At 40.8% G+C, this 27,031-nt stretch overlaps 1 protein-coding gene across 1 annotated transcript in view; it reads left to right on the top strand.

The window, feature by feature from the left end:
* Positions 1-20: 20 nt before the first annotated feature.
* PPTC7 (protein phosphatase targeting COQ7) overlaps positions 21-27,031 on the top strand; it is a gene marked incomplete at its 5' end in the record, with an annotated part of 47,267 nt that continues 20,256 nt past the window's right edge. The window contains 1 exon segment of the mRNA XM_006149349.3: positions 21-165. Within this exon segment, the coding sequence (XP_006149411.2) occupies positions 21-165 (145 nt within the window).

The raw sequence follows: 27,031 nt of genomic DNA, 5'->3' as shown, positions 1-27,031 counted from the left end.
CGCAACCGGCCCCCAGGGCGGGTGGCGGCGGCGGCGGCGACTACGGGTTGGTGACGGCCGGCTGCGGCTTCGGCAAGGACTTCCGTAAGGGCCTCCTCAAGAAGGGCGCGTGCTACGGGGACGACGCGTGCTTCGTGGCCCGACACCGCTCCGCCGATGTGCTCGGTGAGTCCCCGGCCCGGGTCCCGCCACCCCAGCCCCGGATCCGCCTCCTGGGGACTCCCCTGCGCGGGACTTCCCCACCTCCGGGCGGCTAGAGGAGCCCGAGCGCTCACATGCAGGGAGCGCTTACTATGTGCCAGGCGCTGTGCCAAGCGCTCCGAGGCGCGTTTTCTGCTTACACAGCCCCCATTTTAGAGATGAGGAAACTGAGGCGCTGAGCGGATCGGGCCATGTGTTCAAGGTCACAGCCCGACAATATGACCGGTCTGTCCGAGTCCAGAGCCGCACTCTTAGTCACTTAGCTGTGCGACCTGGTGTCCTCCCTCGGCGATCCCTGCAGGTGCCTAACCTCGTTCTGGTTTCCTCCCTCCCTCCTCCCTCTGCGTGCCCCGGGGATCCCTGCTTCTTAGCGTGCTCCTCACGCCTCAACCCTGCCGCGAGCTGCGCGGTCAGATAGCCTGGCGGTGTTCTTTCACCGTCTCGATCGTGACCAGTCGAGTCTCGTAGTGGGGGCTGCAGCCCTGGTGGAAAAACTCTCGCAGCGCATTCTCCCAAATTGATGTTGTCCACTGGAGATCACTTGGGGTGGCAGAGTCTCCTTGACCCGAAATAGCATGGTCGAACTTGCTTGTAGACTGCAGCCAAGAAAGCTTGAGAATTGGTCAAAGCCTTTTCAGGCCACAGGTGCTTCCCAAGGCCTAATCCAGTTACACGTTTGGGGGTGGGAGTCTAGGGAGAAAGGTTCCTGATAGGGCGAAATACATGAAAAAGAATCAGATTTTACTGTCTGCTATAGACTTGTGTGCCATTGAAGCTCTTTTAATGCAAGCACTTCCTTTGAAATTGAAGGACATGTTGTCATTGAATTTGAGTTCAAATGTCACTGTAGTTTCACTTCTCAGGTGAGGCTGAGTGTTTGGTTACTACTTTACATTTAATATGCTGAAGCAAAGTTTGGCATTGGAACAAATGGTTCTGTAAGTTTTTTATGACAGTAATTATATATATATTTTTTTTTTTGGAGAGATTTTTGCTATAGGGCGCGTGCGCTCGCCAGACAGAGAGAGACATAGAGACAGAAAGCGAGAAATCACCCCCTGGGGGGATGGCCACACCGCAATCCCTTCTCCTCCATTCTCCTCTCGGGATCTTGGGCACTCACGCACACGCGCCCGGCGTGAGTTTTAAGCCACCGGGTCCAGGACGAGAACCACGATCGACTACGTGGGAGTCCAGCGACATGGCCATTACGCTAACTGCTGGTTCCCAGTAATTATATTTTTTTAAGAAAGATTTTTGTATAGGGCATATGTACTCACCAGAAAGAGAGAGAAAGCGAGAAGTCATCCCTCAGGGGAGATGGCCACCTCCAGTACCTTCATTCTCCTCCTGGGATTTCAAGTACACATGGACATGGGCCTAGAGTGAGCCTCTGATTCTGGGACTCGAACCACGGTCAGCCATGTGAGAGTCCAGTGCCCTAGCCACCATGCCACTGTCGCTGGCCTTGTTGGTAATTATTTTTTAAAACGATCTCAGAAAAATTACCTGATATCTTTGGTCCCACTACATGTAGTGTTTATTAACATGGAACTGGAAAGGTTGTTCTCAGTTTAATTCATAAGTGACTTCATTACTGGGTTAAAAAAAGTTGTTCAGTCAGGACCAGCAGATGGCGTAATGCTACGTTGCTGGACTCCCATGTACTCGACCACAGTTTGAGTCCCAGACCCAGTGGCTTAAACTCATGCTGTGTGTGTGTGTGTGTGTGTGTGTGTGTGTGTGTGTGTGTGCCCAAGATCCCGAGAGGAGAATGGAGGAGAAGGGATTGCAGTGTGGCCATTCCCGCTGGGGGGTGATTTCTTGCTTTCTGTCTCTGTGTCTCTCTGTCTTTTTGGCGAGCGCTCGTGCCCTATACCAAAAACCTCTCAAAAAAATTGTTCAGTGTTTACCCATTGATGTTAAACAGAGAAAGAGAGAGATGGGCAGACAGGGAAACACAGACTTCCTTAGAAGGTTGGGGAGTTTGCAGATTGAAATTCTCTGAAGTCAGCTTGAACAACTCAGTATCTTTTTTTAAGGGGCTGTCAGTAGCTATCTTTTCCCATTACATTTATAAGCACCTCAGTCAGTGAACTTGTGACCAGTGCTTTTTTTTTTTAATTATTTATTTTATTTCATTCATTTGTTTATTTTTTTTTTTTTGGTTAGACCAGAGAGAGACAGAGGGTGAGAATGAGAGAAAGAGGAAGTGAGAAAGCAAGCCACCAGATTAAGGACTCGAACCCTAGTCGGCCATGTGGGAGTGTCCAGCACCTTAACCACCATGCCACCTGCTGGTCCCGTGACCAGTGGTTTTTTTTAAGTTAGTCATAATACAATACAGGCTAGGGATAATGATCCACTAAGGCTCACCTTATAAATCTGTGATATGCTGGCTTTCATAAAAGATCATGATTTGATTGATTATTTGAGGGCTATTTGAATTACCAAATTTCTTTGCTGAAGCTTGATTTAAAAATTTTAGAAGGTTGGTGCCAGCAGATTGCATGATATTTAAAGTGCTGGACTCCATGTCCGACTGCAGTTTGAGTTGGACTTGGTGGCTTGAAAATCACACTGGGTATGTATGGGTGTGTTCCCAAGATCCCAAGAGAATAGAGAAGAAGGGATTGCAGTGTGGCCATCCCTGCTATGGAGCGATTTCTTACTTTACCTCTTTCTATCTGTATCTCTGGCAAGTACTCTCATCCTATGGCAAAAACCTAAAAAAAAAAAAAAAAAAAAAAAGAAGGCTGCCCTCTTAGTGCAGTGAGATATTTACAAAGAAATGGGACATTTTGATCAAATTCACTCTGAAAGTACAAACATAATTTCATGCTCTGACATCATGGCAGAAACCTGGCCTAATTTGATGCTCAGCTTTGCCACATAGTAGCTTTGTGATTTGTGGTCTTGGGCGGAGCCTCTCTTGAATTCTCCTTTTCATTATCTAGACTAGAGGGTGAAGGGAATGTACCACTTGACCCTTAAGGACTACAGCTTCTGATCATCAGATCATATTTTCCTTTTGATTTGAAAAGAAGGCAAACTTTCTTATTTCACACCTCAAATGACAAGCATTACTTCCTATCACATTCACATGGGCTCCTTTGGTAGATTTATTTTGTTATCTAGCACTAAACCAGTGGTTCTTAGTTTTCCTTGGTTCACAGCCTCTGAGGATCTTTAATTCTCCCGAGGGCGCTCTCCCCAGAACAATGTGCACAGAGATAACATTTTGCATTGGTTTTAGGGGACTTCCCTGACTCCATGAAGTCCATCCATGCACCTACCACCTGAAGATAATCAGATAATCACTGGCTCTAGGGCCAGTGGACGGAGTGGAAATTAAGGGGCTAGATCACACATGGCCCTTGACATAATTCAAGTCCCTGACCCAGAGGCATGAAAATCATACCAGGTGCATATGAGTAGGTGCCCAAAACCCCAAGGGAAGATTGGAAAAGGAATTGCAGTGTGGCCATCTCCCCTGAAGTCTGATTTCTTACTTTCTCTCTCTGGCAAGTGCAAGTGCCCTATAATCAAAAGAAAAGGAAAAGAAAATAATTCCCACTCTATACTTTTCCTGAAAGGAATGCCACTGGGCACCACCAGGCAACTGGTTGCTTATGTGACTAAGGAGTCAGCCATATTTGACAAAGATTGTGCACATACATGCACATATGCAAATGGAGGGGATAGGAATAGCGAGAGAAAGGTTCTCCGGAACTGTCCAATTGTGGAGTAGCTCTTCTGGAAAGCATTCTTGGGGTCTTCTTGAAACAACTTCACAAATTAACCTCATTTTACCTTTGGCTGCATATGAACCAGTCATATGATAGTGACTTTTATTTTATTGACACCATCTCATCGCAGGCTGGTTGGTTATTCTCTTGCTGTGGAAAATATGACAAGTCTCAGTGAGTCTTTAATATTCCTTTCTACTCTATAAGTGGGAGTTATAAACTAAAATGCATTAAAAAACTGTTGAATAATAATAAAGTTATGTTGTACCTCAGTGCTCTTGACCCTTCTAATTCTATAGATAATTCATATTCTTTGGAGTCATACCTTATTTGTTGCCAAGTTTCTGTGCAGCACAAATTACTCACTGTGGTCATCTAGGACTCCTTGACTGGAATGGAAACTATTTATTGCTTTTTGTATGAGAAAGAAAAAGCCGTTTTGTTTTTTAACTTAGAATTGATCGGTCTTATTAGTCATGCCACTGCAAGTACTTGGTGCTTCACATATTTGTATTATCCCCAATAGATTTCTTTTAGGAAAAACCAACTATGTTGGGTGTGGTAAGACATAGGAACCACTCCTATCCCCTGGAAAATTGGCAAAGGTCCTTTCTCTTTATTAGGTCTAACAGGAGTAAACCAGTACCAGCAGGAGCTATGTACACTTGTCTTGTTCCTTCTTCCCTGTAGCTAATCCTGAGTTCTCTTATTACTCTGTATGGCATGACTTCCTAGGTGCACAAAAATAGGAGAGCTGCCTAGTGTAATTGCTGAGCTTCCCATAGCCCTAAGCTATTAACAATAGAATCAAAGGCTGTTGAAAATTGCCAGACTTAGTAACCTTGAAGTCTAGTTCTTTCATTGTACTGATGAGAAAATAGAGGCCTGCTGATGGTCAAATGACTTACCTGTGGTTTTTCCACTAGTTATGGAAGAACTGGCCCTAGCACCTAGGCTCCCCATCCCAGTCGTCTTTCTTTTACACCAGTGGCTTAGCTTTCTTTCTTTTTAAAGAATTATTTTATTTAACTATTTATTTACTTATTTATCCATTCATTGATTTCTAACTTGACCAGAGAGGGACAGTGCAAGAGAGCGAGAGAAAGAGAGGGAAAGTGAGAAAGCAAGCAGCCAGATCTGGGACTTGAACCATCATTAGCCTTGTAGGAGTCCAGCATCCTTAGCCACCATGCCACCTGCCAGCCCCATGGTCTAGTTTTCTTGATATGTGAATTCAGAACCAGTCCATCTTCTGGTACTATTTGTCCTTCTAATGTTTTCCCCACTTAAGGGTATGTGTGTGTGTGTGTTTGTAACTCCTTTATTCCCTCTGACTCATAACCGGAATGCAACAAAAACTCCTCTGCGTGCTAAACCACAGTTTACAGAAACCTCTTATTTAAAAAATGGCAGGATGGTCTATGCCATGTAAATTCTGACCTGCAAAAATTGAGTTGTAAAGAAATTCTTATAAAACAGTGGGATGTTTATTTAAGCTTGGTTTAACTTAAAACCTTAAAACTAAAGCAATTTCATATTTCAGCCTTTGGATCTGATATTGATTGTAGCCAGACTTTGTTGTTGTTAAAGATTTTTGCTTTAGGGCCCACACACTTGCCAGAGAGAGAGACAGAGACAGTGAGAAAGAAAGAGAAATCACCCTTCCCTCCTTCCCCCCGGAGGATGACCACATCGCAATCCCTTCTCCTTCATTCTTGGGCATCTTGGGTACTCATGCACACCCGCCTGGTGTGATTTTTCAGGCCACCAGATCTGGGACTCACATGGTGGTCAAACACATGGAAGTCCACCATCGTAACTGCTACACCATCTGGCCCCAGAGCCAGAATTTTAAAGTGTCTGTGAGCAATGCTAGTCTTAAAGGTAGTTGTCTTTTTTTTTTTTTTTTAAGTGTTTTAAGGTATAAAGATTATGTGAACAATGTAGTTCTAAACTGTATTTAGAAGTTAATAAATAGGGTAGAATTTGGTGTTTTCAGTCATAGTGATTTTAATATTCTTTATAGAACTTCTATTTTGAAAGTGAATTGTTGAGACCAGCAGATGGTATAGTGGTTACGTTGCTGGACGTACACATGACTGACCATGGTTTGAGTCCTGGACTTGGAGGCTTGAAACTCACGCTAGGTGCATGTGCATGCCTGCCCAGAGTCCCAAGAAGAGAATGAAGGAGTAGAGATTGAGCAGTGGGTAGCCATCCCATCCCCCAGGAAGTGATTTCTCGATGTCTTTCCCTCTCTCCAGCTAGTGCTTGAGCCCAAATAGCAAAAATCTTTCTCTCTCTCTCCAAAAACCTTTCTCTCCCTCTCTCTCTCGCTCTCTCTTTTTTTTTTTTTTTTAAGAAAAGGGAAGTGAATTGTCCTTTTACAAAAGTAGTCACCTTAGGAGAAAGTATGTGTGCTCTAATTTCAACCTTTCAAGAAGCCCATAGCTAGATTTCAAGCTATGTAAGAAAACTAGTTTCATAACTTAATTTTTTCTTTTCTTGCCTTTCTTTTTTAATGCCAGAAAGTATGGGTGTGTGTGTGTGTGTGTGTGTGAGAGAGAGAGAGAGAGAGAGAGAGAGAGAGAATTCCTCATGGGACCTTGTCATTCCAGATTTTTTTTTTTTTCTCTATTTCTCCATCCTTCAGTATCGTGGGGATGCATGAACCTACCTGGCATGGTTTTCAAGCTTCCAGGTTAGGATTTGAATTGGAGTCAACCTTGTGAGATCTAACTCTCAGTGGGCTATGGGGTCATCCCATAGTCATAATTTTTTGAAAGTTAAATTCTAGCCTGATCTACCTGTTGATAGCAAACATGACCTTGAGAGAATTTGTAAAGGCTGAGATAGTTTGAGGCTATAACATTCATCCTTTTAAAGTACACAGGTCAGTAGTTAATATATTCATAAGATTGTCCAACCACCACAACTGTCTAGCTCCAGAACATTTTCATCACCTCAGAGGAAACCACCTATCCATTAGCAGTCACTTCCCATTCCTCCCAATACATGGCAACACAATTCTGTCTCAGAATTTGCCTGTCCTGGACATTTCAGATAAATGGAATCATAGAACATATGTGTGTCCTTCTGTGTCTTGTTTCTTTTACTCAGCAAAATATTTTCAAAGTTCACCCATGTTGGGGATTGTCAGAACTTCATCCCGTCTTATTGCCGAATAATATTATATTTCATTGTATGACTGCCACACTTGTTGATCCATTCATCTGGTGGTGGCTTTGGGTTGTTTCTACATTTTGCTATGTAGATAGTGCTATGCACATTTGTGTACAGATTTTTTTAATTGCCTGAGGGTGCTTGCATTCAATACAGAGAGAAAGGGAGAGGAAGAAAGCACTCCCATTGGTGTGCAGTCATGCCACAGTCCCTTCTCTTCCATTTTCCTATGGTGTCAAGATTTTGGGCACTCAAGCACATGCACCTGGCATGTTTTTCAAACAGTTGGAGCTGAGATTTGAATTGAAGTTGACCAGATAGGATCAACTCACTTAACTGCTGGACCCCAGGGCTTGATGGGATAGAGAAATAGAGGAGAGAGGATTGTGACATGACCCTGTCCTATTGGGGCTTTCCTCTCTCTCGCTCGCTTGCTCTCTCTCTCTCCTCTCCTCTTCTCTCCCCCCCCCTCGGTCTCTCTGGCAAGCTGGAAAGCACATGCACCCTCTCATAACTAAAGGGGGAAAAAAAGATAAAGAAAAAAAGGCTTTAATTGTAGCAGAAGGTAAAAGGCAGATGAAGGCTGGTTGTAGAGGGGATTTTTTTGGAGGGGAGAGGAGTGCTAGATGGGAAGAAACCTGTCCCTGTACTTTAGCATTGCTTTGTGAAACTGGGCAATACTTAACCTGAATGGTTGCAACAGTGTCTAAATGAAATTTGTACTAGTATGTGACCCCAGTAGCACTACGCCAGGGCAGAACAGTGACCTACAACTATGTTCTTTGAATAGATCAAATGCTTTTGGGTTGATGGGAAAGTCTTGACTCATTTTTGCATAGAAAAATACATCATGACTTTCCCAAGGACCTAATATATCAAGTTCAAGATAAACAATATCAAAATCATTTTATTTAAGTCTCCTTGCCTTTTAGAGAGATCTTACCTGGGCCTTTAGGTTCAGGATTTTTAGGAAAAAGTAAGTTATTTAAAAAGTATTTTATTTTGGGGACCAACAGTGGCATAATGGCTATGTCACTAGACTCCCATGTAGTTGACCACAGTTTGAATCCCGGATCTGGTGGCTTAAACTCACGCTGGGCGTGTGTGCATGTGTGCCCAAGATCCCAAGAGCAGAATGGAGGAGAAGGGATTGCGGCATGGCCATCTCCCTGGGTGGGTGATTGCTCGCTTTTTATCTCTCTGTCTCTCTCTTTCTGGGGAGTGCACGCACCACGTCCTATAGCAAAAACCTCTCCGAAAAACAAAAGCATTTTATTTCTAAAGAAATTTGGCTTTCCATACCATATGTTTGGTCAGTTGAAAATAGTGTGCCTCATGACCAGTAGATGGTATAATGGTTATGTCATTGGACTCCCACAAAGTTGACTGTGGTTCAAGTCTTGGGCCTGGTGACTTATAACTCACAGTGGGCGCATGTGCATGCTTGCCCAAAATCCTAAGAGGAGAATGGGAGAGAAGGCATTGTGGCATGGCCATCCCTCCTGGGGGAGTGACTTCTCACTTTCTGTCTCTCTGGTGAGCATGCGTGCCCTATAGCAAAAAATCTCTTAATTAAAAAAAAAATAATTAAATTAAAAAAAAAAAAGAAAATAGTGTGCCTCATGAGTTCGCCTTTCAAAATTAGGGGCTAACTTTTGGTCTCTTTTTTTAAGAAGTGGCACCCAGGATCCTAATTTTTGACCTTAGTGGTAAAATGTATGGCTCTGTCTTGTTTGGAAATTCTTATATATTTTAAAAATTTGATACGAAGTTTTATATCACCTGGTGATCTAAAATAACTTATTTCCTATTGTTAAACAATTCACACAATTGTACCATAAATACTGCAGAGGGCATTAGTCTTGTAATTTACAACTTATTATTCTCTTAAACTGGAGTTGGGCAAGTGACACAGCTCATTTAATTTAGTTTAACATTTGTAGAGAAGAAAAGGATGCTAAATACTTTTGAATAAGATTCCAAACAGGATTTCATGGTACATGAAGGGGAGGGGGCAGAACCTTTTCTTTAAGGAGTAGAAGTACTTCATTCTGTTTCTTCTGAGCCAGTCAGTCTATATCTAAAATACAGTCTATATCTAAAAGATACAGTTCTATCTTAGCAGTGTTTTACATAGTGCTTTAGATTATATGAAACAGTTTATTTTGTACCTTATTTAATCTTTACAGCTTTGTAAGGTAGCTGCTCTTATCTCCACTTAATCTGAATCTATTTCATTTTCTATAAAGTTGGTACATCAATAAGGTTGGTATAGCTGGCATCATAGTTGAGGCTTGAACCTAGATCTCTTGCTTGTATATCTAGTGCTCTTAAATAAATGGTTCTGTTTCTGATTATGAAAGTAACACATTTTCAGAAAAGTGTCATATAAAACATCTGTAACTCATAACTCAGCTATAATCAGTCAGTGTGGTTTATTTCAGCCTTTGTGTAAGTAATTAACATATGCGTATACACATTCTTGAGTAGCATCCGGGTTAATGTGTATTCTAGGGTATAATTGTTTTAATGTAAATTTGGGATATTTCCATACCAATAAGCATAACTATATCATGTTCTTTTTTAAAAAAGAAATATATTTTGCTTATTATTTTCTAATCTGACCAAAGAGAGACATGGAGAGAGAAAGAAAGGAAAAGTGAGAAAATAAGCCACCAGGTCTGATACTGGAACCACTGTCGGTTATGTGGGAGTCTGGAGCCTCAACCACCACACCACCTCGTAGCCCCATGTTCTTCCATGTGTAGGCCATTGTTTATTATACTAGTCTTTTAGTTTTAGCTGATAGTTTCCAATGTTCTATAATAAATAACACTAAAATGTACTTTTTTTCCTTAGGATAAATTTCTTGAAGAGGAATACCTGGGTCAGGAACTATGAACATTTACAAGGCTTAATGTTACCCTAGGCCCCTACCATACTTTTCCAGCTGCTTTGAGATTGCTCTTCTCAATAAGCAATAGTTGATTTTAAGTCTATCACAATAAACAATTTATACATTTATAGATTTCAGTTGTTTTTGAGGTAAGTTTGTAGTTGGTGAACAGTTCTAGAATTGATTGAATTGTTGGTATGAATCCCAAGGACTACAAAATGACTGCAATAACTTTGCCAGAGACTACAAAAGTGACTTTCCACAAAGTGCTTTCTGTTGAAGGGCCAGTACTATTTTACTCAGGCCAGTTCCAACACATTTTTGTACTGATTTTTCTCTTACTCATTAATAGACATTTTGAAGAGAAATTTGTCTCTTTTTGTACTACTATGACTGTACATTTGAATCTTTCAAGAATGCCATCATCTAGCAAGTTTTTTGACTTACCAGAATTAGCCTGTGCTATCATTTGAAGTAGGTATAAAAGGTTGACTCTATTGAATGATGCAAACAAAAAGTGCTTCTGTTTTCACATCAATGTTTGAGTAGCAGTTTTGGATAAGAAAATAGGTTTAAGCCAGATTTCCATAAGAGCTAGAAAACTGTTTATGGTTACTCAACCACTAAATGCTAATATAGTCATCAGTGTTTCTATGAAACAAGAAAGTCTAAACAAGGAATGTCTTATGCGGATATTGTTTTAGAAATCCATTTCTCCTGGTTCTTGAAGTCCACTTCAACCTTATCATTGTTTTCTTAAGATAACTGAGATCACTGAACTCTCAGTGATCTTTGAATAACAAGGTTAGTGTGTTTTATAAATACATTCTACATATGCATATCAATTTATTTAAAGGTCATTTGAGGGATGAGCAGATGACATGGTGGTTAAGGTTCTGGACTGTCACATGGCCAACTGCAGTGAGTTTCAGACCTTGCAGCTTGAAAATCATGCTGGGGCACATGTGCATGTGTGGCCAAAATCCTGAGAGGAAAATGGAAAAGATATTGTGGTCTGGAGAAAATAACCCAGGGGGGTTATTTTCTCACTTTTCCTTTCACTGTCTCTCTCTGGCAAGTATATGCACCCTATGGCAAAACACACACACATACTTCAAATAAATAAAGGTCATTTGAATTCATTGAAGTCAACTAGTACTAATTTAGAACCATCTTTTATTCTTTAATTTACTAGATTTCAGATGGAAAAATGAATCTTAAACCAAGTCTTTCTTAAACCTGCCTATTTATCAGTGGCTTAAAGAAGGAAAACTTGGGACCAGCAGTTAGTGTAATGGCTATGTCGCTGGACTCCCATGTAGTTGACTGCGGTTCACGTCCCATACCCGGTGGCTTAAAACTCACGCCGGGCGCGTGTGCATGTGTGCCCAAGATCCCAAGAGGAGAATGGAGGAGAAGGGATTGCGGCGTGGCCATCCCCCCCGAGGGGTGATTTCTCGCTTTCTGTCTCACTGTCTCTCTCTGTCTGGCGAGCGCACGCGCCCTATAGCAAAAACCTCTAAAAAAAAAAGAAAGAAAAAAGAAGGAAAACTTTGCCAACATTTTAGTCAGGTGGTTAAACTTAAAGTAAAAGGGTGGAGGCAGTGTCTCTGGTGTCTTAACTGTTACTGAAATGTCTCTGAAAACAATGTTGTAATAAAATTACAGGATAAATCAGGAAGCCCAAAATGGAGTCTTTGCTTCAAAACTAGTTTATGTGATAAATGTAATCATACATGAAATATAAAGTATTGCTCTGTTTTTAATCTTTATTCTATAGAGTTTCTACAGTGAGCTCCATTTTCTTGCAATGTGATTTAGGATCCTAGACTCTTCAGACTTGAGAAGGGAGATCTACGCAGAATTCGTCCTGCTGCTCCTTATTGACCAGATGAAGAAACTAAAGCTTAGAGAGTATTTTGGCCCATGTGTCCTATATCCAAAGGAAACTCCAGATGCCTTTTCAAATGCTCTCTCCATGACCTCCTCTTTCCTCCTCCTCCTCTGTGAGAAGAGCATCTTATGGCAAGCTCCAGCCTAGGGCATGATCCTTGTGCAACACCAGGATCTGATATTGGAGTCACTCTTTTTGGGGTTCTTGAATGAAAGTTTGTATACCAGAGTGTGAGTATCCTAACTTTTCAGTGCACTCAACCAAAGTCATCTTTTACTGGTGGCTTTCTGTTCATCAGTCTCTAAAAGGTGCTATGGAGAAGATCAAGATGAACAAAACAGACTACAGTTTCAGTCTGGTGGGGAGGACAAACATAGGCATAGAAATGATGTTAAAGAATACTCATTAGATACTGTAAAAGCAGAGAATCAGGCCTTGAGATGGCTTGTTTAGTCAGTAGTGGCAAATGAGAAGAATGGTAAGATGCTCCATGCTGAGGGAATAGCCGAGGCACCATTGAGTCCCCCATACTGTCCCTGTAGTGTGGGTTGAGATGGGGGTGTTGTTGAGAATTGATGTTAGAAAATAGGTTGAGACCATATATTTGAAGGACATAACTGCCATGTTAAGGAGCTGGATGTTTTTGTTTTGTTTTGCTTTTTTGGAGTTCAGCTACAGAAGATGTTTTTGGTTTGGTTGTTTTTGAAAAGATAGTACATTCATATGGTACAAAATTCAAAAGGTATTCAAAATTCAAAAGGGTGCACAATAAAAAAAGTCTCCCTCTCACTCTTGTCTCCTAGCTACAAAATCCCTGTACCAAGAGATAACCAATGTTGTTAGTTTATGTATTCTTGTAGGTAACATTTTGACACATAAAAGCAAATAAGTATATATTCTTGGAAGGTATTTGACTGTAGGAGTGATATGAGCTAGCAGTGTTGTAAAAAACTTACGCAGAGGGTGTAATGCATGAGGCGACAGACTAGTTAGGAAGCTACTGGGATCTAAAATAGTCTGAGGTAGAAAGGACTATAGAGCAATGGAAAGTAGTTGGACTTCAGACGCATTGCAGACATATATTCATCAGGGCTTAGTGATAATTAGACAAAGCAGATGAAAGAGAAAGAGGAATTGAAGTTGATTTTGAGGTTTTTCACTTGACAGATTCCTTAAGGTTTCTAACTTAGAGATGTGAATGTTTGAGTGCCATTAATCTGGTTGGGAAGTGTAAGAGGAAGGATCCAATTCTGAAGGGAAAGCCCTTGGTTAGAAGCAGAATCATCAGGCTTGTAGAATGCTCCCACCATTGGGACCAGCAGTTAGTGTAATGGCTATGTTGCTGAACTCCCATGTAGTCGACCACAGTTGAGCTGGGCGCATGTACGTGCATGCCCAAGATCCTGAGAGGAGAATGGAGAAGGGATTATGGTGTGGCCATACCCCCTGCAGGGTGATTTCTTGCTTTCTGTCTCTCTGTCTCTCTCTCTGGTGAGCGCATGCGCCCTATAGCAAAAACCTCTTCAAAAAAACAAAAAAATTCTACCATCATTTAGCTGGCCTTTATTTAGAGTCCTGAATGCTAGGGTAGTGATTCGCATTAGAATACCTATGTTGGAAGGCCCAGGTCTACCTTGGCATTGCCAACTCAGGGTGGTGCTGGGGTTCCTCAGGTAGTCTCATTGTGCAATAAGGGTTGAGAACCTTGAGCCAGGTTCTGGGCCAGCCCTGGGGGTGAAAGATAGCAGCCTGGAAGAGCCTCACATTCCTAGGGGCTCATGATATAGAGAGGAAGAAAGGAAAAGGGACGATCTTGATAAAGGCACAGGGGTTGCTGTAGTGACCTAAAAAATGGTTAGGCTCATTATGTATTACTAGTTAGTATAAGATTTTCTGTTTAAAATGAAAAAAATTCCATTTAAAATTTAAAAAAAATCTGAATCCTGACACACTGGCGTCAGGGACTAGAATAAATATTTGTTATGAAAGGTTATGTCAGAGTCACTTTTTTTGGGGAAAAAATCACTTCTTCAAAGTGCAGGTAAATCTTTTTTTTGTTGTTAAGTGTTTTTGAAGACAAATATATGTTTATTATCCCTTAGTACTTGAAAATGTTACTGTTAAATATTTAATGGAATATTGAATGGTGGTGGATGTGTGACTGGAAAAGCTGAATGGACCACTCATCTTTTATATATTATCTGTGAGTAGGCATTGTCTTTTGGTCATGACCACAGACCAGCGTTTGTAGAGCCAGCAGTTACAAACATGGGTCAAGGACCTTTTCTGATTGCTGCACGTTAGAGTGGTCTGTCCGCTGCTGGTTGGCCTTTTTTAAGGTTAGACCTCTCTCTCATTACCTGAATGCTTTGAGTTGAGCACTGTGTCAAGTACTCGGAACCTGTTATCCTTGTTCCTCCCACCCTGTGAAGCTGATGCTATGATCCCATTTACAGGTGAAGATGCTGAAGCTCAGAGCTACCCAAGGACACCCTTAATACACCTTATCTTAGTCTGAGCTGCATTCGAAGCTAGGCCTGCCTCTGCTCTTTCTCGCTATACCACTCTGTCTTTCAAGTTAGAAATGATCATTTAAAACCTTTTTCTAAGGTGTTTTTTGCTAAGTCTGAATATAGTACTACTTAGTTATTAGCTATACTTAATTTAATAGCTGAGCAAAGACCCTTAATTAAAACAAACAAAGACCTCACTGAGTGTGTTGAACTAGTCACTGTGCTACAGGTTCTTTGGTAGCCTCAGGCTAGCCTTTCTTTCCAGGGGACTTCCTAAATGCCATGACTCCTGCACTGCATTGTTTGGGCTGATTAATGGTGAGAGGTTCCTGGCATGGGTTTAAAAGGCATTTATTTACCTGGAGGTCAAGTTTCTCTGCTCTTAGGAACTCTCACCTAACCTTTCTGACATGTACTTTATCCATATTAGTCAAATCATAGGAGACTGCTAGAAATGCTCTCTCCTCAGCCTCTGCCCCTTGATTCATGTACTTACCCTTCAAGGCTCATTTCAGACATCTCATGACTCCTTTTCTGTTTCTTTCAGCTAAATATAATCTGATCCTCCTTGCTTTTGTTTTTTATTGGTGCACATTTATTTTGTTTTATTATAGTCGTTTTCTCTCCAATCCTCCCTCTCCAACTACAGTCATTACCACTTGATTTTAAGTTCTCATGGGCAGAAAATCTTTGATTACATGTAAATCTTTCCCTTTCACCACAGTGTCTTGCATATACAATGAATGTTCAAAAAATGTGTCAGATAACTTTACTATTGAATATAAGTACAGGATGTTGTTCGTTGGTTTTTTTATACCAGAGGGCACATGCACAAGAGACACACTGAGGAAGCATCCCTCACTGGGAGCCATCTTTCCACAATCCTTTTTAACTCTTATTTCTCTATCCTATAGGATCTTGGGTACATAAGCACAAGTCTGGTGTGGTTTTCAAGCTATCGAGACCAGAGTTCAAACCTCATTTGGCCACAGGGGATCTGGCTTCCTCTGCCTAGTGCTTAACCACTAGGCTATATGGCCAGCTCCTGTTGTCGTTTTTTTAAGTGTATTAATTTTTTGAGAAAGACCAGGACCCCTGGCAGGATCTTATCTCAGTCTCACCCCCAAGCCTTCCAGCCAGGATTATGGCTGTGTTCAGGTCGATCCTGGATATAAGCTCCAGCCTTCCAATATGGCTCCAGTATTAGACAGCGGTGCCCTACTACTGTACCGCCACAGCTGGCTTAGAGTGTAAGTTTAAAGTTATTTTGGTCAGAAGGCATGTGTGCTCACCAGAGGGAGATGGAGCTGAAGGGAGAAGGAAAAAGCACTACCCCTAGTGGGGGTGTAGTCACACCATAATCCCTTTTCTCCTTTCTGTTGGGATTTTAGGCATGCATATACATGCACCCAGCATGTTTTTTCAAGCTGCCAGGGCCAGGAATCAAACCCCACTGTTGGCCATATGAAATCTGGCTTCCCTAACTACTGGGCTGTGGGACTAACTCTAGAATGTAGTTTTAAATGGATTTATAGAAATAGTTTTTGTCTAGCCAGCAGGTGGCATGGTGGTTAAGGGCACTGGGCTCCTGCATGGCCAACTGTGGTTTGAGTCCCAGACCTTTTTCATTTTCCCAACCCCCCTCTCTCTGCCACTCTCTGGTCAAATTAAAAATAAATAAGTACATATAATAATTTTTAAAAAATAAATAGTTGTTGTCATCCCTTTCATATAAAAGTGACATGTAATAATTACTGAAAAATGGGGAAGTGTGGAAAATAAGAAAATTACTCATTATCTTATTACTCAAAGATCCTTACTTAATTGAATAATATGTAGAGTAAAGATAAACTAGAGTTCAGAAATATAACATTCTCTACTTGACAGTCTTACTGAAAGGAATGAGGCTCTCATGTAAAGAAAAAAAGGGAGGACCAGCAGTTAGCGTAATGGCTGTGTCGCTGGACTCCCATGTAGTCGACTGTGGTTCAAGACCCAGACCCGGTGGCTTAAACTCACGCCAGGCGCGTGTGCGTGTGTGCCCAAGATCCCGAGAGGAGAAAGGAGGAGAAGGGATTGTGGTGTGGCCATCCCGATCCCCAGGGGGTGATTTCTCACTTTCTGTCTCTGTCTTTCTGGCTAGCACGTGCCCTATAACAAAAACATCTTAAAAAAAAGGAAAAGAAAGGGGAAAAAAAGGGGAGGGGGAGCATTTGTGCCAGTGCTACATGTGACTGTTGACCTCTCCCTGAGGGTGGTATTTAGTCAAGGCTAACTCATTTTTATAGAGGGATGAGGAAAGCAGGGAGTATATAGTATCCTTTTCAGGGTTAGGTCAAGAATATACTGGGTGGCCTGTCATATGTAGTAGGTTAACCTTTCGGACTAGAATTCTGTATCTGAATATCTGAATTACAAACAGAAGGGAAAGCTTTCTGTTCGCTTAAAGGGCCACTCAGTAGACAACTGGCCTTTAATGCTTGTTATTTCCTTAAAGGTTAAATTATTTGGCACTGTATAACATTTCCTAATACCTAAAAACTCACAGAAACCACAGCTCTAAGGAAGGGCCTTAGTTCTTAATACACTTAGCACCTTATAGATGGTTCACTTCCCAGATGTTTTGTTTGTTGCTTGCTTCCTTCTGTCCAGAGAGCATTGCTAACAGCATTTAGCATTTGAGGAAGATACTGTTGCAGGCCAAAAAGGCGTGAAGTGACCTTTTCAGTGACTTCACCTTCAACTCTGCAGTTTGTAGAGGGAAGACCAATGATTCATACCAAGCCTGTATGTTACAGCAAGCCACAGTTGAGCCAGAAAAGATCATTATGCATTAAGTCTTTGGTATTTAAACAGAAGAGCTAAAGTTAGAGAAAGAACTTGTCGACTTTAAAAAGATTGACTTTCAGGTTTCTTCATCTTCATGCTATTGTTCCCTAATATTCATTTCAGCACTTTTTTACTGCTTTTTAAGACAAAACAGCTGCCTAGAATAGTCTGGAAATTATCTTCTCTAGTTAATGAAGTATTTTGGACAATAGCCATGTCTAAACTCTTTAATTATTAAGTAATTTCATATTTACTTAGCTACTGCGGAACAGCTAGGCTTTTGTTTGCAATTCTAAGACATAAAATTGGCCATTTATTCCTCCTTTGAGTTTTGTTAACTGTCCTGGATAGTTCCTTTTTTTTTTTTTTTTTTAAGCAGAATTTGAGTTTTGCTTGTAGGTAAAATGCTTCCCACATTTTATCACAGGGTTGAACCTTTCCAGCCTTTCAACTTCATTGCTTCCATTTTTAAGCAACCTGTTCTACTTAGAGATGTTGAGTTCTTGAGGTAGACTTGGCTCTGGAGAATCAAAAGACATAGGTTTCATTGTGATTAATGCAAGTGATTGGTTGCTTTGGGGAAACTTCTTGCAAAGGGAATATATCCTTGCTTGTTAAAGCAGGAAGAGCATCATCCTCTAGAGAACTGAAAGGACTGTTAGTCAAAGCAAATTGCACTTTTCTGAGTAACTTGACTTTAAAATATATTTTTTCAGTAATCTTGCATTTTGTTCCCCTTAGGATAATTATTCGCAGATACAACATTTCACAGTCCTGAATCACAGGGGAGTGTTCTTAAATGCCCAAATAGTTGAGACTTAAAAAATGTTGATGTAAATGTGATCTATTCCGTTTGCTAGAAAAACAAGTTTATGCTCCAGTCTCATTTTCCTCTAGTTATAATGCTTCATGTTGTGATACCTCTAGACAAATAAACTAAGATCTGAGAACATCACATTATAGTACTTGAAGGAAAGCTTCTTGTGTCTAATGATGGGATACCATCTCAGAGATGCATTGTTAGGCCATTTCCTCGTACAAACCATCATAGTGTACTTCAACAAACCTAAATGGTATGACCTACTACCCACCTAAGCTTTATGGTATAGCCTGTTATAATGTCATGGGGCCACCATCTTATTGAAATCCATAGTTGACTGCTAAATCCTTATAACACATATGACTACACTGCCAAACCTGTTCCTCGTTAGATGGACCCTTGCCACAGAAAATCTGTAAAGCCACATATCGTTATTCTCATAGTACAGTGGGTCTTCTGCTAATTCTACTCAACTCTTGTGATCTAGCCACATTCTTACTCAGTTTCTCCTCTAGAGTTTCAGTTTACGATCAAGTGCCCATCCTCATAGATAGTACATCTATTTCTCTGATTGAAAAACAGTCCATGTAACATGAACTTGCCCCATTGGAGTGTAAGAATTGCTGTAAAATGCCCTAAGAATTATAAGAGATTTCATCAAAGATATTATTGTCTTTAATATTTGAAATTCAGCCAGAGTCTACGTTAAATAAATTTTTGAATCAAGGGAGACCAGCAGGTGGCATGGTGATTAAGGCGCTGGACATTCCCACATGGCTGACCACTGTTCGAGTACTGGACCTGGTAACTTGCTTTCTCATTTCCCCTCTTTCTCTATCAAATTAAATTCATGAATAAATAAAATTTAATAAATAATTTTAAAAAATTTTGGAGCAAAAAATCACAAAGTTTTTTTTTAACTGATATTTATATTAAAATAAAAATTTAGTATTTATTCTCCAGGCATCATTTTCATCTAGGAAATGTTTGCATTATAAGTAATTGCATGTCAGCCTGAATATGAATATATTAAGAGAGGTTTAAGAAGAATGGCAGCATCAGGTCAGTAATGTGGAACAGTGCTTGAGAGACTCATGCCAATGTTGGTTTAATTCAGGTGTCATTCTCGAGGTGAGCCTTTTGCCACCACTCAATTGAGTGACTGTAATTGGGGAAGGTAGGATTTTTAAGACACCACAATTGGAGCTTTTTTTTTTTTTTTAAACTTTATTGCCTAGAACAAAACCATTAAGTGAAATTATGAAATTAATAAAAAGTTAAAATTTTTTGCTTAAGAATTATTTAATTTTGGGACCAGCAGTTAGCGTAATGGCTATGTTGCTGGACTCCCACGTAGTTGACCGCGGTTCGAGTCCCGGATCCGGTGGCTTAAACTCACGCTGGACGCATGTACGTGCATGCCCAAGATCCCAAGAGGAGAATGGAGGAGAAGGGATTGCAGCGTGGCCATCCCCCCTGGGGGGTGATTTCTTGCTTTCTGTTTCTCTCTCTCTCTGTCTGGTGAGCGCATGCGCCCTATAGCAAAAACCTCTCAAAATAAAAAAGAATTATTTAATTTTATGTATTATTATTATGTTTTTAGTTTGCTATAGAGCACGTGTGCTCACCAGAGAGACAAAGAAAGAGTGAGGGGGTGGAGAAAGTGAAAAAGCAAGCCGCCAGGTCCAAGACTTGAACTGTGGTTGGCCAGGTGGGAGTCCAGTTTCTTAGCCATCATGCCTCCTTGCCTGCCCCAAATTAAGTGATTTTTTTTGTTTGTTTGTATGTTTAGAGATTTTTGCTATAGGGCACGTGTGCTCTCTGGAGAGACAGAGAGAAACAGAAAGGGAAAAATCACCCTCCAGGGAGAATGGCCACGCCACAGTCCCTACTCCTCCATTCTTCTCTTGGGATTTTGGGCACACACGCACACATACCTGGCGTGTTCTAAGTCACCGGGTCCGGGACTTGAAATGTGGTTGACTGTGTAAGTCCAGCAATGTAGCCATTACACCATCTGCTGGTTCTACTAATTAATTTTTTAAAGTAGTTTATATACAGTTATAACTATGGCAAAGACAAAACCATAATAATGTTAAAAATGAAAATTGGTTGTTACTTATTCTTATAAATAGATGCACTTACATGATAGGAAACATAACCAGGATTATTTTTCTCTCTCATAACCTCACTTTAGATGATCAGTCTACAGAAAACTTTAATAAAGTACTATATAAAAATCCATGGGGTGGGACTGGCAGGTGGCATGATGGTTAAGAGTGCTGGACTCCCATGTGGCCGACCGTGGTTCGAGTCTCAGACCTGGTGGCTTGCCTTCTCATCTTCTCACTTTCTCTAGCTCTGTCCCTCTCTGGTCAAATTAAAAATAAGTAAATGAATAAGTAAAGTTAAATTAAATAATTCTTAAAACAAAAACAAAAAACTCATGGGCCTAGATGAAGGTGCAATGGTAATACAAAACTCTAAGAGAGACTCACATGGGAAGATTCTGGATTGATTGAGGTCTAGAGACCTCGCCAAACATACTTGGTGCATGCTTATAATCCAGGAGAATATGGCACCAAGACGTTGTGGGGTCTTCTATTTCTCTCTCACTCATGGAAGAAGGAAATAAATAAACTTAAAAAAAAAATTCCTATTTTCTGTCGGGTTATCAGAAAAGTCATGATTTATTTTTTAGTGTTTTCCTATGCAAAAAATGCATCATTACTTTTCTAATGACCCAATAGTTGAACATTTCCCATTTCATAAAATGGACATTTCTATTTAATGATGCAACTAAAGGAATTTTCTGTGCCCTATAGTTTCTTCTCAACCTTTTGCTTAGCTATTTCTGATATGTAACCATTATCTTAATCTAATAATGGTTTTAATTGGATTTGGGGTCAAAGGAAACACTTAGCTAGGCATGTGCTTTCAGAATGCTATTAATGGAGACATAAGATGATTATAATGAATTAAAGGGAATAGCTTCTGGATTCAGTGCAAACTCTTCATTTTGTCATTCAAGACCTTTCTAGTTATTAATTCAGCCTACCTTTTCAGCTTTACCTCTCACTACCTCTATAGAGATTTTATCATTTGGACAAATTAGATACTTGACTACTCCTTAATCAGTTATCATATCTATAGTAATTTGATACCTAGAGTAAGACACAATTCACAAATGAGCTATTGGGGCAAGAATTTTCTTTCTTAAGATCAGTGCCCTGCCCTCTCCTTGAACTATTTATTTACTGTTCTCCATTTCTTCCCTGAGTATCTCATCCACCACTGTGATGTCAGTTCTAGATCCAAAGATCCAGCCCTGACTTGTCTTACCAGCCACAGCCTCATAGTGTCTGACTTAATAAAGAATATTTCCACAAAGTTGTCCTGCTGACACCTGAAACTCAGTGTACTCCAGACAGAATTCAGTATCTTCTTTCTTTTTTCATTTGCTAGAGGTGAGTTTGCTTGCCAGAGAGGAGAGGAGAAAGCAACCTCCATAGGGAAACGGTCATGCTGTATAATCCGTTCTCCATTTCTCCATCCTGCTGGGATTTAGGGCAAGTATACGCACATGCCCAGTGTGTTTTTCAAGTTGCTGGAGCCGGAATTTGAACCACAGTCAGCCATATGGGATCCGGCCCTTAACCACCAGGGCGTGGAGCTGGCCCTTTAATACTGCGTATAGTATTTCCATGCCTTCTACAAGTATGGAATCATCTAATCAGTGCTCTCAGTAATTCATTCCCAGAATTCAGAAAACTACTAGTATAGACCATATTGATAGAGACTGGGTCTTTTTAGTGTTCATTCTCCCTTTGTATTTCTAGTGACTATATTCTACTTTTCTCACTACTGAATCTCTAACCTAAAATCTTGCAGTTTGTACCTGGCCTTTAGCCTTTCCCCTCCTCCAATACATTCTCTATGTTGCTATTAGTATTAAAATAGGGATTGGCAGGAACAGCAGATGACTTAGTGGTTATGTTGCTGGGTTCCCACATACCACAGTTTGAGTCCTGGACCTGGTATCTTGAAACTCACGCTGGGCACATGTGCATGTGTTCTCAAAATCCTAAAAGGAGACTGGAAGGGAAGGGATTGCAATATGACCATCCACCCTGGGGGTGGGGGGTGGTTTCTTGCTTTCTGTCTCTCCGTCTCTCTTCTGTCCAGAAACTTTGACTTTCTGTGGTCTGTGGTAGCATTGTGTGGTAGAAATATTTCCCAAACTTAGTATGTAATATTAAACTTCCTAATAGCTACATTTGGAAAAACTAAAACGAAGGGACCACCAGGTGGTGTGGTGGTTAAGGCAGTGGACTCCTACATGGCCTTTCGTGGTTTGAAAATCATGTCAGGCATGTGTGCATGCATGCCCCAAATCCTGAGAGAACAGAGGGATTGAGGCATGAACATCCCCCTTGGAAGCTGATTTCTCATTTTCCCTCTCACTGTCTTTCTGTCTCTCTCTGGTGAGCGCATGTGCCTTCTGTCAAAAACATTTAAAAATAGTAATAAAATTATTCAGATATTTTAGTTTTTTGTTGTTGTTGGTACTGTTTTTGCAATCTAGAGTGTATTTTACATTTAACAGCAAGCACATCTCAATCCAAACTAGCCATTTTCAAACTCTATGAGCACATGTGACAGTGTCTCCAGTATTAGCACAGGCCTGAAGCATAAAGTCTGACGTTCTCTTACTGGCATTCTGGGCCCTTTGCCCTGAAATTTTCAGCTTCTCTCTGCTCCCTGTAAGATCCAATTGTACCTAGTTATCTGCTATTCTTTTCCTCTCCTGTCTGTGGAAATCTGACTGACTCTATATGGCCTACCTGGGTGCCAGAGAAGTCTTGCTCTGTTCTGGAAGTGTCTCATAAGCACTAACTGCTTGCCTTTTTTTTTTTTTTTTTTTAAAGTTTTTCTAAAGTTTATGTTTTTGGGAAGGAGACAGAGATTGTTTTTGTTTTCTGTGTTTTATATTTTTGTCTGGGTGCAGGTGATTGCTAGAGAGAAACAGAGAGAGGGAAAAAAAGAAATCACCCCCCCCTCCCCCGGGTGATAGCCATGCTGCAGTCCCTTCTCCATTCTTCTCTTCGGATTTTGGGCACAGATGCCCAGTGTGATTATCAAGCTGCCAGATCTGGGACTTGAACCTCAGTCAGCCATATGGGATCTAGCACCTTAACTACCACACCACTTGCTGGCCTGAGAGATTGGTTCTTCACAGTATCTTGCCAGGTCAGGATCCTTCTGCCTTAGCCTTTTAGGACTGTAGGCTCATGCCTGCTTAGATTGGGCTGAACTGAACCTAGGCCTCCCATGTGGCCTCAGAGTAGCTGTATTTTAGCAGGGTGTGCCACTGGGGCTGACCCAGCTACCCACTGTCAACTCTCCCATGGAAGCATTTAAGGGAGCTATTGATTAATTCCTGTGAGCGGTCTAGCCCCCTGCTAGCAAATGAGACTCTCAGAGGTAGGCTGTTTCAGCCTGCTGATTTCATAGTATTGTGCCCAGAGTAGTATTTTCCTGTGGCCTCCATTTGCCTTAGGAATATTCTCGTCCCTTGTGCTGACATCTTTGAGATCTTAGCAAGGTCTCCTTTAACAATTTTTTCTTTACCTTTGAAATGTATTCTGAAAGACACTTCCCTTTATATCTGGATCAGTTCCACTGCTTGAAAGGTGTTTTTGTTCTTTGTGGTCTGAAGCTTTTGCTTACACAAGAGGTGCTGTATTAACTTTTGTGTAGAAATAACCACCTAATAATATGAATAATACTAGGTTTTAAGTTATACTCATGGTAGGTTATTCTGGTTTTAGCCTGATACTAATCCCAAATACAACTCTTCCCATTATATAACTTGTTCTTAATTACAGTTGTATACTTGAGCTTTTCCCCCATAGCTTGCTTAAAAAGTTCATTTGCTTTTGAATTTCTTTTTCTCCTAAAGATTTGGCCAGTGGAGTTCTAAAGTTTATGTTTTTGGGAAGGAGACAGAGATTGTTTTTGTTTTCTGTGTTTTATATTTTTGTCTGGGTGCAGGTGATTGCTAGAGAGAAACAGAGAGAGGGAAAAAAAGAAATCACCCCCCCCTCCCCCGGGTGATAGCCATGCTGCAGTCCCTTCTCCATTCTTCTCTTCGGATTTTGGGCACAGATGCCCAGTGTGATTATCAAGCTGCCAGATCTGGGACTTGAACCTCAGTCAGCCATATGGGATCTAGCACCTTAACTACCACACCACTTGCTGGCCTGAGAGATTGGTTCTTCACAGTATCTTGCCAGGTCAGGATCCTTCTGCCTTAGCCTTTTAGGACTGTAGGCTCATGCCTGCTTAGATTGGGCTGAACTGAACCTAGGCCTCCCATGTGGCCTCAGAGTAGCTGTATTTTAGCAGGGTGTGCCACTGGGGCTGACCCAGCTACCCACTGTCAACTCTCCCATGGAAGCATTTAAGGGAGCTATTGATTAATTCCTGTGAGCGGTCTAGCCCCCTGCTAGCAAATGAGACTCTCAGAGGTAGGCTGTTTCAGCCTGCTGATTTCATAGTATTGTGCCCAGAGTAGTATTTTCCTGTGGCCTCCATTTGCCTTAGGAATATTCTCGTCCCTTGTGCTGACATCTTTGAGATCTTAGCAAGGTCTCCTTTAACAATTTTTTCTTTACCTTTGAAATGTATTCTGAAAGACACTTCCCTTTATATCTGGATCAGTTCCACTGCTTGAAAGGTGTTTTTGTTCTTTGTGGTCTGAAGCTTTTGCTTACACAAGAGGTGCTGTATTAACTTTTGTGTAGAAATAACCACCTAATAATATGAATAATACTAGGTTTTAAGTTATACTCATGGTAGGTTATTCTGGTTTTAGCCTGATACTAATCCCAAATACAACTCTTCCCATTATATAACTTGTTCTTAATTACAGTTGTATACTTGAGCTTTTCCCCCATAGCTTGCTTAAAAAGTTCATTTGCTTTTGAATTTCTTTTTCTCCTAAAGATTTGGCCAGTGGAGTTTTGCCTGGGATCCTTTGCCCACACTAAAAGCCAACAGGTGCCTGAAAGGTTATGATCTATTCTGGGAGAAATCTGATTAATGTTGAAGGGTTGTGTCAGGTCAGACTCTACCCGCTGACAGATTATTTAATGGTGCCAGGGTTGACTCTAAACGGTATCTTAGATTTTAATGGTTTTCTTGTGAAGGGCATTTGTAGATGAAACCAATTTACATTTAAAGTTAATTGTGGCTATTGGACCAGAGACTGGTTAAGAATTCTTTCCTCCAGCAGTTTGAAAAGAATGAATGATTCATCAGGTGGTGTTGCCAGGGCTGTAATTGTATTCTGTGTTTTAACGTAAATTGTTGTATTTGAAATTATGAAATTTTGAGAATTCCTCAAAAGAAATTCCTATTAAAGCTATCTTAAATTTTCTTGGGACCAGCAGATGGTGAATGGTTACATCGCTGGACTCCCATGTGGTCAACTGTGGTTCAAGTCCCAGACCTGGCGGCTTAAAACTCACATTGGCACGTGTGTGTGCATGCCCAAAATCCTGAGAGGGGAATAAAGAAGGGATTGTGGCATGGCCATTCCCCCAGGGGGTGATTTCTTGTTTTCTGTCTCTCTGGCAAGTACACATGCCCTACAGCAAAAATCTCTTTAAAAAAAAATTAGTAACTATCTTAAATTTTCTTAGTGATTTCACCAGTCTCCTTTCAACTGCTTGAAGAACTCAAAATGTGACACTTCTCGTGAGGTAGATCTCCAGTTACCCAGTGCTCCTCTTTCTCTCACCCCACCCCCCAATCCATGTGGAAATCCTTTTGTTTCATGGATCCTGAGTGTCCATACCTCTAACCACATTGTGAGCATTTTTTTCATGGGATTATTGAAATGGATCACTTATTCCTCCTGTTTCTACCGTTGCTCTTCATACAGTAGGCAGAAGGATCTGTATTACCATCATTACTTAAACTTTATATTATGGAAAATTTCAAATCTATACCAAAGTAAAGCAATGAGCATATCTCTCACTCATCTTCAACAGGAACCCATTGGTGGCCACTCTTGTATCTACTTCTTCACTCCTCCTGCTGCCCCTCCACCCATACTTATTTTGAACCGAGTCCCAGACTTCATACCATCTAATGAGCTGATTTGTAATTGCCCCAAGGTGATTATGTTTGGTCACATTAGGGAAAGTTGCTGCCCAGTGGTGATGAGTTATTTGTTACCCTCTTTATTGTCTTCCAGTTTTGTGTTCCCATTTTGTTTGACAGTTATGGTCACTAGAAAAATACAGTTTTAAGTGTCCATTTCATTATTTTTAAAGAGTTTTTTTGCTATAGGACACATGCACTTATTGGAAAGACAGAAAGCAAAAAATCACCCCTCCCCCCGGGGGGAGGGATGGCCACACAGCAATCCCTTCTCCTCCATTCTCTCCGCATCTCTGGAACGCACACACACATGCCGGGCATGAGTTTTAAGCCGCTGGCCCCAGACTCAAACCATGGTCAGTCACATGGGAGTCCAGCGATAAAACATTATGCTATCTGCTGGTCCCTCAAGTGTTCATTTTAAGCCAGTTTTTCCAGGATGCATATATGGGCATTCGTACTTTTGTACCAAATATATTCTTAAAAGAATTCCCGAAAGTTTAATGTATAAAAAAATGAATATTTATATGGGGAGGCTGTTTTATGTTCAGAAGGTCTTAAAAATTATGAAGTTCCTAAGTTTTAAAAATAAAGCTATGAAGCATGCTCATGATAAAAGTAACATTTAAATAATACAGAATAGTATGACATAAAAGGTGAGCGTTCCTTTTGTTCATTGATTTCTTTCAGTTCCTTATTTCTAAAACAACTTGTATTAATATTTCATATAAATCCTTCCAGAAAGTCAAATTAAAGCATAATATTGTATATATATAT

The sequence above is a fragment of the Tupaia chinensis genome, unplaced genomic scaffold (assembly GCF_000334495.1).
Source record: "Tupaia chinensis unplaced genomic scaffold, TupChi_1.0 Scaffold000258_1, whole genome shotgun sequence".
NCBI lineage: Eukaryota > Metazoa > Chordata > Mammalia > Scandentia > Tupaiidae > Tupaia > Tupaia belangeri.
The sequence above is the reverse complement of the archived record's forward strand: the minus strand, read 5'-3'. Positions and strand labels throughout refer to the sequence as shown.